Raw genomic sequence first — 11,090 nt, 5'->3', positions numbered from 1 at the left:
ACCTCCGCCCGGTGCTGACGTCCTGCTGGGCCGCCCGCAGTGCCCTCCTCACCAGCTCCTGCCACTCCTGCTCCTTCTGCACCAGCTCCTGCAGCAGCCTGGGGGGGATAAGCCATGAGGCTGGGGGCCGGGGGCTGGCCGCTCCCTGCCCTCGACGGCTGGGCAGAGCCGTGCAGCACCCGGCGTGGGCAGCCTCATGCTCCCGTGTGCTGGCCTCACCTGCCCGTCTCCACGCGGAGGTGGCTGAGCTCTGCCAGGAGCAGGGAGGTGCCTGGCGGGTTGGTTTGGGCACCAGGGCTGGCATCGCCACCCGGCCTCAGAGCCTCCTCGCTGCCTGTCACGGCTGGCTGGCTCTTGGCCTCCTCTTGCTCTTCCTCCTCCTCCTCCTCATTGCTTGCTTCTTCGAGGTCCTTTTTGCCCTGCACCCCGGCTGCCAAGCCAAGCTCTAGAGGCACCCAAGAGACATGGCGAGGGGGGTCCAGCAGCGCAGCCCCCGAAGCATGCCGACGTCCCAGCTGCAGCTCAGCTAAGGATGCTGCCTCCTCCGACCCGCCCCCCAGCTCCCAGCTGAGCCAAGGGCATCCCAGAGCATGGCCCCCCACGCCTGCCCCGGCCCACCTGTCAGGATCAGGGTCAGTGCCGCCTGCACCGCCTGTCCCATGAGGTTGTCCAGCGCGAACATCCAGTGCGGCTTGATCTGGTGCAGCCGCAGGACCCGCTTCACCTGCAGGAGTTGGGGGTAGATGGGGCGTGGGCAGGGGGCGGTCTCTGCCACCCCACCCCACCCTCCAAGACCCCCTGCCCCCTGGGTGCGATGTGGGTGGGGGCAGAGCCCAGCCTGGGGCACTCACCGCCTCCTGGAAGCCAAAGAGCAGAGGCTGGGCATGGCGGAGGCTCCGGCCGCTTGCCTGCAGCTGGCCTTGCAGCGCCCGCAGGTCTTGCTCCAGCTGCTGGGGGCTGGGGGAGCGGATGAAGCCCCCAAGGCAGGACACCAGCTGGGCGATGTGGTCTTGCTCCAGCCAAGCTCCCTTCGTGCTCTGCAGGGGAAAGCAAGCTTCAGCCGCAGCTCGGGAGAGCACTGAGGCCCCCAAATCACCTGGGCTAGATGCCAGGCCCTGCCCGAGTTTGCCCAGGGAGTGGCAGGGCCGGGGACTGGTACGGGCCTGTGCCTGGGTCTCTTGCAGGGTGGCCACAAGGGTGGGCAGCTCCTCGGTGAGGATGCGGTGCAGGGTGGCTCTGCGCTCGCTGTCCTTCCGCAGCAGGAAGAGCCCACTGCTTTCCTCCACGGAGGACGACGAGATGCTGAAATCGGGGCTGGATGACTCCTCAGGTGCCCTGGGGAGGCAAGGGAGTGGCGGGGGGTGCAGCAATGCCTGGGCATGGGGCAGGTGGGGGGCAAGGAGCTGGAGGAGGCACCCCCAACCCCTTGCTAAAGCCAGAGCTCCCCCAGCTACAGCCCAGGGGGCTCCCAGCATGGTGGGTGATGCAGGGGAGATGCAGACCCCTGGCCGGGCCCTGGCAAAGGCTTGGGGGGTGCGCTTTCCTTGCTGGCACTTCAGTACCAAGGAAAGCCTCGAAAGCATCTATGGGGGGCTGCAGACGGCCGGGCTGTGCGCTCCAGGCGCAGGCTCTGCGTTGCATCCCCTCCAAGCGCCCGGAGCTGCGCCCACGGAGAGGTGGGACCCGGTTACATAAAGCCCGGTGCACGGGCAGGCTGTCACCGCCAGGGGTCACCCCCTCCCTTCTCGCCGGCCCCTGGCACCGGTGCTGGCCCTGCCAGGGGGCACGGGGCACGGGACCCGCACCCACCCCTTCCGCAGCAGGGACCGAGTTGCACAGACCGTGCCCGCAGGCTAAGGCAGGGTAGGACACCAGGGCCAAGGGGCATGTTCATGGGTGCCCAGGAGCTACCCCCTCCCCCTCAAAAGGCGGCAGTACCCGCGGCAGCCGCGTCTCAGGGTCATCTCACTGGTGCAGCGAGCCACGGGTCTGCTGTCCACCTTGGCACCTGCCCTGGGGACCTGCAAGGATGAGGAGACGCTCCTGGGGATGCCAGCAGCCTCTCCACGGCGCGCCAGGATCGGGGAGTCGCCTGCGGGAAGACAGGCCTGGTTACCCTGCTGCCCCGGCCCTCCGTCCCCTTCCCCCCATGCCCGCCCCACAGCTCACCTGCCCCCTCGGCCGGCGCGCCGGGGCTCCTGGCTTTCTTTCGGCTGGAGGGCGCCAGGAAGGGCTGCAGCAGCAGGGCCGCAGCTGTGGACCGCCTGTCTGGCTCCACCTCGAAGCAGGCGAGGATGAAGGCCTTGGCTTCTTCTGACATGGAGTCCGGCACCGTGGGGTGCACCTTGAACATCCCCACCTGGGCGGGAGGAGATGGGGTGGAGGGGGAAGCTCCTGGCTCATCAGTCTCTTCTGCATCCCCGTTGCACAGGCTGGGTCCAGGCCAGCCCCGCCTCGCTGTCCACCCTGTGCTTGACCGGTCCAGATACCCTCTCCGCGGTGGGTACCTTGAACATGGCAGCCTGGGGGCTCTCCAGCTCGTAGAAGGGGGGCTTGCCCGTAGCCATCTCGATGAGGGTGCAGCCCAGGGACCAGATGTCTGCCGGCTTCCCGTAGCCCCGCGGGCCCTGGTCGATGACCTCGGGGGCCATGTACTGCAGGGTGCCTGGGGGCAGGCACCAGAGAGTGACCAGGAGAAGCTGGCCCCGAGGAGCCGGACGGCCCCGATCCTGGCAGCACCGGCTCCTTCCCTCACCCCGACACAGGGGCAGGAGGGTCCTGCCCGTCCGCTCTCCTCCTCCCAGGAAGAGGGATGACCCTGAGATGAGGACCTCACCTGTGAAGGTCTCGGTGCTGGGGCTGATCCCAGCCAGCCGCTTGCAGGTGCCGAAGTCGGAGATCTTGAGCACCCCGCTGTACGTGTTGATGAGGACGTTGTCGCCCTGCCGGAAGGGACAGGGTCGCTCTCTCCCGGAGCCAGCTCTGCTGGCCGAAGGCGCCAGGGACGGTCCCTTCGGCTCCCTCGGTCCACAGCAGGGCTGGGCGTGTGGGTCCACTTGGCCCCAGGGCCCCGATCCCCGGAGGGGCTGGCAGGGCCCAGGCTCCACCAGCCTGGCTCACTTTGATGTCGCGGTGGACGATCTGGTTGTCGTGCAGGTAGCGCAGCCCCTCCAGGATCTGCCGGGTGTAGTAGACGATGGTGGGCTCGTTGTCCTTCAGAGGGCCCCACTTGGAGCACAGCAAGGACGAGAGGCTCCCTGCGGATCACAGAGACGGGGGGCTGGAGGGCGTCTTCGGAGGTCACGTCTAGTCGGGCCCCATCCAAACCGTCCCAGACAAACCCGTCGTCTGATCTCTCAGTAAAACTGCTGGTCGCCCCCGACACAGCACCGGGCACTGTGCCCGACCCTGCCACGGGTCGCGCAGGGGAACTACGGCAGCCAGCGTCCTGCTTCTGTAAACAGGCAACGCACTCAAGGGATGCCGGGCAGAAGGAAGGCAAAGGCCCCCGGTCCACACCCATCTGCAACGTCTGGGGCTTCTCCAGAGTGGGAGCAGGAGGGGAACGGCCCCAGGGCATGGACAGGCAATGCACAGCCCCCGCGGCCCTGGGACAGCGGGAGAAGTGAGGCCAGCTGGGCCCCGGTGCACCGCCTCGCACCCTGTCCCAAGAGCCACGAGGACGCTGGGTTCAGTCCCCACTGGCCCAGAAAGGGGGTCCCAGCTGCACCCACCTCCTGGCACCTCCTCCATGAAGATCTTGATGAAGCCGTCCTGGCTGATGGAGCCCAAGTACTGGACGATGTTCTTATGCCTCAGGCGCTTGTGCAGGGCGATCTCCTCGTGCAGCGGCTGCGAGTATCTAGGCCGTGGGCAGGAGGGGGTTATACCTGGCCTGTCCCTCCCTGGCGGTGAGGGTCCTGGACCGTGGCAGGGCCCCCAGCTGCAGCTCATAGGAGGCAGCTGGAAGGGGCAACATCTAGCCCAACCCCTGCTCAAGGCAGGCTCCACCCTGACTAAACCATCCCCAGCTTCTCCTGATGCAGCTTGAGGCCATTGCTTAGTCCTGTCCTCTGTGGGCACCGAGAAAACCTCCTCTCAGTCCCTTCTGTCACCACCTTTCAGGTATTTGAAGACGGTGACCAAATCCCTGCTCACACGTCTCCTCTCTGGGCTAGGCAACCCTCGCTCCTCACCAGCCTGTCCTCCTCAGTCTCATCTCCCAGGCCTGATTATTTTTGGTGCTCTCTGTTGGACTCTTTTGTCTACATCTTTGATGTCTGGGGTCCAAGACCGGACAGAGGGCTCTATTTAGATATGAGGTGAAACTTTATCACTAGGAGGGCAGTAAAACACTGCAACAGGATAGCCAGAGGTGGTGGAGTCTCCATCCCTGGGGGTCTGACGACCCGGCTGAACAAAGCCCTGGCTGGGATGATGTAGTTGGGGCTGGTCCTGCTTGGAGCAGGGGTTGGACTAGTTGTGACCTCCTGAGGGCCCTTCAACCCTCATTTCTACAATCCTCTGACTCCAGGGGAGGCCTCACTAGTGCTGAACAGCGCACAAGAATCACGGCCCTCGACTTCCAGGCGACACTCCTGTTAGCGCAACCTAGGCGCTGCTGGCCTGTTCTGCAACAGTATTGGCGCATTTGTGGGGAGTCATAAAATCAGAGAAAAGCAGGGTTGGAAGGGACCTCAGGGAGTCTCATGCAGCCCCGGCCTGCTCACACCCCACTCCCACCCCGCTCCCAGCCTCCAGCCCCCATCTGCCATCCAGCCCGGCCCTACCTGCCGTCCCGCTCCGGGATCTCCTTGATGGCGATGCGCACCTGGTTGCTGAGGTCGCGCCCAGCATAGACGATGCCGTAGGTGCCCTTGCCCAGGACCACCCGGTCGCCCGTCTCCGTGTACTCGTAGTCGTACTGCAGGGGCCAGAGCCAGGTTGTGGACCCCAGACCCTGCCCTGGCAGCCTGGGTGGGCAGCCAGAGCTCCCGGTGCCCACCAAAGCAGCTTGCCCAGCTGCTGTGGGCACCCACCTCCAAGACCTCGCTGGTGCTGCTGCATGCCTCCTCGGCGGACCCCACCTGCGCCGCCACGATGGAACCGACCAGCTCGCAGAACCTGCCGCCGCATGGGATGTGGCTCGGATGCGGCCTCCGCGGGGGGGAGGCGCCGTGACAGGCTGCGTGGGGCTGGGCTGGGGGAGCACCCAGGCGCAGCCACCACCCTGCCCTGCCCCACGCCCGCCCAGCTCACCAGCGGCAGTGGTGCTCGGTGGGGAAGCACAGCTGGAAGTCCTCGGCCGCGGGCAGCACGTACAGGAAGAAGCAGCGTTCGTCCCACTTGGAGATGCTGGAGGAGGTGCCCAACAGTGAGGCTTCCCAGATGCCCCAAAAGAGCTGGGCTGGTGCCCCTGGGTAGGGGCCACATGCCCTCACCCCGCTCCCTGCACTGCCAGTACCTCCAGTACCCCCAAGGGACAGGCTGTGGTCACTGCCGGCTCAGCCAGGGCACCGGGGGGGTGTCAACCGGATGCGGCTGAGCCCGAGACCTTGCTGAGAGGCGAAGCAAGGGGTAAACGCCTCACCTGGCCCCGCGGATGGAGGCAGCCGGGAAGGTCCAGCTGGAAACCCCTGTCTGGGGGGAAACAAAAACCGCATGGGGCACAGGCTGGGGAGCCCGCGGACCCAGGCGGGGCAGGGTTCTCACCTCCTCCGTGGGGCAGACGTGGCGGAGCATCAGGGAGCACTCGGCCTGGTCCTCACGCACGGTCAGCTGGGCCGGTTGCAGGACCTGGGCCGGCTCTAGGATCAGCGCCTGGAGGAGACGGAGGGGCAGCTGATGGACTGGACCCTGCAGGCTGTGGGGCAGGGGAAGGGGAGCCTCGTTCATCTCCCCCCAGCAAGGACCCCTGGTGCAGGTGACCCCACAGAGAAGACCAGCAAACCGCACGCGTGGGCCCCTCACCGGGCAGCTGTCCGTGGGGGCGAAGGGCTGGGACGATGCCAGCAGGAAGCCCAGCCAGAAGTCTGCCAGGGCCTGCCTGGGGGACGTGTCTGCCAGGCGCTTCTTGAAGTGCTTGTAAATCAGGAAGGTCTCCATGACGGAGACCAGGTACCTGTAGGGAGAGGGTGAGCAGGGTCTCTGGGCCAACCTGGTCCCCCATGAGAGAGGCTGCTTGAGGGATGCCCGAGCGGGACCGCAGCCTCCCCTGCCCATGTCGGGATGTGCGGGGGTCCCTCAGGCAGGTCTGCCACCCACCAGACAGGGGCGTGGAGCTTGTAGAGCTTCTCGGAGGCCTGGGTGACCTTGGGCAGGTTGTTGGCCAGGATGGCAGTGCCCAGGTAGAAGCCCACGTCCCAGTAATACTCCATCTTCTCCAGGCTGCCCTTGCGGCCCTGAAGGCAGCTCAGCTTCATGCCTGGCAGGGAGGAGGGGAGGGAGGGCAGAGGCATGGCCATGGGGTCCCCCTGCCCACCCCACTGCCCCGCGGCTTGTGCCGAGCACACACTCTTCCCCAACCCCCAGGGCAGCACGCGTGTCCAGGACGGCCCTCGACTTGCAAGCGACACCGGCCCTGCAGCCCATCCCAACCTTGCCAGGGCCCCCCAGGGCATCTTTTGCACCGGGGACACTGCACGCTAGGCCCAACCCAGGGCTGAGACCACTCCCTACCTCTAGCAGATGCAGCGTCCCCCCACTCGGTTCGCTGGGAGAGCCCAGGACAGAGAGGACACACTTCCTCCCCTGCAACCCCCAAGGACCCCTTCCCCACCCCAGAGGCTCATCTGCTGCAGACAGAGAAGTTGGCAGACCCCTCCCCCCATCTCACCCCCTCTTTTGGGCCTCGAGACATGGGGCCAGGGGGGAAAGGGGCTGCTCACCTATTTGCCGGAGCTGCAGGGAGGTCTCGAATTCGTGCCCAGCAGCCACGAGAAGGACAGCGGCGTTGAGCCCAGCGTGGAGGCTGGGTTCTGTGTCAAAGGCTTTGCTGTACCTGGGGCGGCGGTGGCCACAGGGAGACGCCGCGAGTCACTCGACAGGCCCCCAGGCCCTGCTGTCACCGGGCGGCTGCTCGGGGGTGTGGTGTGACAGGCGCATGGGGCCACGGGCATTCCCCCCAAATGCCCCAAGGAGGGGCAACAGATATGAAACTGCAAGGTTATCAGCCTCCCGGGGTTTGGTGCCCAGAGAGCCCGAGCCCCGTGCAACTCGGCAGGGGCTTGCATTGGCGCCCTCGGTCTTCGTGCAGCGGTGCCCAGCGCCTGCCCCCAGATCTCACCAGTACAAGGCCCGGTCCCTCTTGGCGGTGTCCGTGAAGTTGGAGCTGATGAACATGTCCTTGTAGACGCGGCCACACATGCAGTACAGGTCGGGTGCCACGCCTTCCCGCTGCTCCACCACCGGCAGCAGCACGGTCAGCGCCTTCTCCCGGTCCCCAGGCTGGTTTCGTCTGCACAGGGGGCACACAGTGAGCCGAGGATGCCCCGGGCACCTCCAGGCAATGGGTCCCAGAGGAGGGAGCAGGGAGAAGCAGTGTCTAAATCCCACCCTCTGGCATTGCATACGGCACCCCATGCTAAGTACCCCCACTCCTCTCTGCAGCTCGGGCCAAGTCTACCCCGCGGCTTCAAACCTCTGCGTGCAGCCCAGGACGCACAGACAGGCATGTCCGCCCCTGCCCGAGCCCCCCTGGCAGGAGTCGCCAGTGCCACTGGTGCCCACGGGCTCCGGCGAGGGGGCACTTGGCACTGGCAGGGCCTGCTCACCTGTTGAGGGCGAAGGCGTAATGGAAGTGGATGTTGTGCTGCTCGGCCACGTCGCAGGTAGGCAGGGCACGGAGAGTCTCCACCAGCGAGATGATGGCGTCGTAGTCCTGTGCGGGGGCCACAGGGAGCTGGTGGGCCGCTCCAGAGACCCTTCCGCCCCCAGCTAAGAGGGCAGCCACGCCAGCCAGAGAGGTCTGCTGCTGGGTTAGCCCCTGCCCCGCAGCTAGCTCCATGCCCCCCAGGCACACCGGGACCGCTCTGTCAGGGCGATGCCCCTACAGACAGCTCCATCCGGGGTCGCAGCCAGACAGATCCCAGCTCCTCCCGGGGGGGGTGGGGGGCCGAGGCAGCTGCACCCGGGCTCCCCCTTCTCGGGGACGCACGTGGGACCCCCCGACCCGGCGGCACCTGGACGTCGCGGTAGGACAGGAGGAGGTTCACAATGATGTCGAGGCTGAGGAACTCGACGCTGTCCAGGCGCTGCTGGATACGGCCCAGCTCCTGGCGCAGCTGCTCGCCCCGGTACTGCTCCCGGGCATGGCGGATGTCCCGGCGGAGGGTCTCCCGGAGGTACTCGCTGCCGAGCAAGGAGAGGAGCACCCCTGAGCCAGGGGGGAGACTGCTCCCTGGGACTGTGGCACTGGCGAACCCCAGGGACAAGCCCCCATCGCAGGGCGTGAGGGATACCCCCCACCCCTGCACTCCCATACCGACAGGCAGGGCCAAGCATCCAAAGGGTGCAAGCCCGGACCCCAGGGGTTCAGGCAGAGGGCCCAGCGGGGTGCCAATAGACCCATGACAGAGCTGGGCTTGCATGCAGAAGACCCTGGTCTGGTCTGACAGTGATGTGGGGTCAGAGCCCCCCAGCCCTAGGCCTTTCTTGCAGGAGCCCCCCCGCCTTCCCTCTCCCCCAGCAGGGAGTGGCCAGGGCTGGGCCCATTGTTTCTACCCCCCCCCCGTAGCCGGCAGGAAGCTGCGGTCTGCCCTGCTGAAGCCTGCTCGGCACTTTGCCTTCCTGCCTCTCCCCACCCCTGGAAAGGGGATGAGACAGCTGCAAAGACCGAAGCCGTGCGGGGGGGAGGGGGTCAGCTCAGCTGCTCAGGGCCTCGATCAGGAGATGGGGACAAAGCACTGCCAGGTCCCGTGCTGGGGGCAGAGCTGCAGTGGTGCCAGCACAAGCCTTGGGAGCTGCCTCCCGGGGCTGGCGCAGGGGCCGTGCCCGGCACGCACAGCCGTACCAGGAGTTGGTGGGGGTGGCCTCCAGCAGCTTGGCCAAGCGCACCGCCAGCGGGGTGAAGAAGGCCTCCATGTCGAAGCTGGGCTGGAAGAGCTCGGTCAGGCACTTCATGGCGCTGGCGTCACAGCACAGGACCTTGTTCTGGGCAGTCACCACGTAGGCAATGAGCGTGTAGCTGCTGCAGCAGTCCTGGCGGAGGGAGCGAGGCAAGGGTCAGGGCGATTCCCCAGCCCCTCCTCCCCCAGCCTTCGCTTCGCGTTTTGACATCCCCAAGGGCAAAGAACCTGTTTGTCCACGGAGCAGAGCAGCATGGGCTCCCCCTTCCCGCTCACCCACACACCCGCTGCTGGATCTCTGCCCAGCTCTGGAGAAGCAGGAGCTCTGTTCATGCAACTTCTGCAGCACGGAGAGCTTTAACCACCTTGCATGGAACGGGGCCATCGTTAGGGTTCAGAGTCAACACCCCTTTTGTATCAAAAGCAAGACAGCCAGGGGTGCCTTGACCCCTCCCCTCCGTGCAGCCCCTGGGGGGGGGACAGGGGACAGGACTGCGGTGGGCAGCTAGCGGGGAGCAGACTGCGTAGCTGCCAGCGAGAGGATGTGGCAGCGTGTGGGCAAGGGATAGAGCAGACGGAGGCTGGGACACTTCCTGCACAGCCGTGTGTGTGCATACGTGTATATGCATACATACGTGTAAATGTGCGTGCATGTGGGCGTGCATGTGTTCAAATGTATGCCTGCATGCACGTGTGCGCACACGTGTGTATGTGCGTGCCAGCTTCAGCCCAGCTGCTGGCAGATGCCAGGAGGGGAATCACCCCAGGTGAGCCGGGCCAGGAGGGGCTGGAAATGAATCAAGAGGAAGAGGCAGGTCCGGAGCAGCGAAGGAGACTCACGGAGGTCTTCTGGCAGATGTCCTCCTGCGGAGACAGAGCGGCGCGCTGAGCTGAGCACGGACCCGCACGGGGCATCGCGGCCAGGGACAACCAGCCCGTCTCAGCACCCGCTCCTCCGCGCCGTGCCCAGGCACCGGGATGCCCGCTGCAGGGAGCCACGCGGGGCCACTCATGTCCCTTCCCCGACAACCTCTGTGCAGGCTTTCAGGCCCCGGGCAGGCTCGGTGCCAAGCCGGGGCTGGCAGAGAGCGTTAAACGGCTGCGGGGTCCTTACTGCAGGAGGGGGACAAGCCAGACTGTTAAGGCTGCATTAGCTGGGGGTCCCCGGGTGCGGGGCACGCTGCAGGGAGGTCCGAGCTGCACTTGCACCGCCTGTGGAAAGCCTCCACCCAGCTCAGCTGTTTGCACCAGGGCCCCCAGCTCCCTGCCTGCCTGTGGGTGAGGCCCCAAGCCTCTCCATGCCTCAGTTTCCTTGCACAAAGGAGAGCCGATTCCTCCTCCACCCCGTTATTTCAATCGCAGGCTTGTGGGGGCGCGGACTTCCATGCACCGCTCACTGTAGGGTGCCCAGCACCACAGGGCCCTGGTGAGAAGCACCCCAGACTCGAGGTGCTTCCTTGTCACGGGAGACAGAGGATTACATGGGACCCCTGCCCGTGCCCGGAGATGGCCCAGGCCCTGCTCCAAGCTTGCGGGTCTGAGCTCTGGCACGGTGCTTCCCAGTGAGAGACCTCGCCTTGTAAGGCAGGCAAACGGGTGCCGCCTCTGGTGGGGAAACTGAGGCATGGGGTGGGGACGAGTCTTGGCCCAGCAAAGGCAGGAAGACAGCAGCCTAGCAGGGACCACCTGCCCCCGCAGCTCCCCACCCGCTGGGGCTCGCCGGCCCAGAGACGCCCCTCGGCCCGCTCACCCGGAGGGCCTGCAGGTCGGGCAGGTCGGTGTGGCAGCACAGCAGGATGTTGTTGGTCATGCTGAAGCTCTCGCGCACGCCCAGGTGGTAGAAGAGCGAGGGCTGGCACTGGGAGCTGCTCACCTCCACCACGGCCACATCTGCGGGGAAGCAGGGGGACCGTCGCGCCCGGGCCCGGGAAGGAGGCGCCGGCTGGGGTCGCAGACGACCCCAGGGGCTCTGGCCGGGCTCGGAGCCACGGGACCCCCGCGCGCTCCTGCAGAGCCGGCGGCCGG

The 11,090-nt window shown here is 66.4% G+C and overlaps 1 protein-coding gene across 1 annotated transcript in view; it reads right to left on the bottom strand.

Moving 5' to 3' along the window:
• Window positions 1–11,090, bottom strand: part of MAP3K6 (mitogen-activated protein kinase kinase kinase 6) — a 15,985-nt gene that overhangs the window by 3,012 nt on the left and 1,883 nt on the right. The window contains exons 2-26 of the mRNA XM_019547861.1: window positions 10,816–11,007; window positions 9,906–9,929; window positions 9,011–9,198; window positions 8,181–8,349; window positions 7,773–7,879; window positions 7,286–7,456; window positions 6,888–7,000; window positions 6,265–6,424; window positions 5,971–6,121; window positions 5,713–5,820; window positions 5,591–5,640; window positions 5,260–5,355; window positions 5,040–5,124; window positions 4,791–4,924; window positions 3,735–3,862; window positions 3,121–3,257; window positions 2,837–2,942; window positions 2,508–2,665; window positions 2,170–2,359; window positions 1,939–2,092; window positions 1,164–1,335; window positions 852–1,037; window positions 619–724; window positions 220–445; window positions 3–98 (exon numbers count right to left, since the gene is read on the bottom strand). Of these exons, the coding sequence (XP_019403406.1) occupies window positions 3–98; window positions 220–445; window positions 619–724; window positions 852–1,037; window positions 1,164–1,335; window positions 1,939–2,092; window positions 2,170–2,359; window positions 2,508–2,665; window positions 2,837–2,942; window positions 3,121–3,257; window positions 3,735–3,862; window positions 4,791–4,924; window positions 5,040–5,124; window positions 5,260–5,355; window positions 5,591–5,640; window positions 5,713–5,820; window positions 5,971–6,121; window positions 6,265–6,424; window positions 6,888–7,000; window positions 7,286–7,456; window positions 7,773–7,879; window positions 8,181–8,349; window positions 9,011–9,198; window positions 9,906–9,929; window positions 10,816–11,007 (3,407 nt within the window). The remainder of the gene's footprint in view (window positions 1–2; window positions 99–219; window positions 446–618; window positions 725–851; window positions 1,038–1,163; window positions 1,336–1,938; window positions 2,093–2,169; window positions 2,360–2,507; window positions 2,666–2,836; window positions 2,943–3,120; window positions 3,258–3,734; window positions 3,863–4,790; window positions 4,925–5,039; window positions 5,125–5,259; window positions 5,356–5,590; window positions 5,641–5,712; window positions 5,821–5,970; window positions 6,122–6,264; window positions 6,425–6,887; window positions 7,001–7,285; window positions 7,457–7,772; window positions 7,880–8,180; window positions 8,350–9,010; window positions 9,199–9,905; window positions 9,930–10,815; window positions 11,008–11,090) is intronic.

Source organism: Crocodylus porosus, unplaced genomic scaffold, assembly GCF_001723895.1.
Source record: "Crocodylus porosus isolate Cpor-Errol unplaced genomic scaffold, CroPor_comp1, whole genome shotgun sequence".
NCBI lineage: Eukaryota > Metazoa > Chordata > Crocodylia > Crocodylidae > Crocodylus > Crocodylus porosus.
The sequence above is the reverse complement of the archived record's forward strand: the minus strand, read 5'-3'. Positions and strand labels throughout refer to the sequence as shown.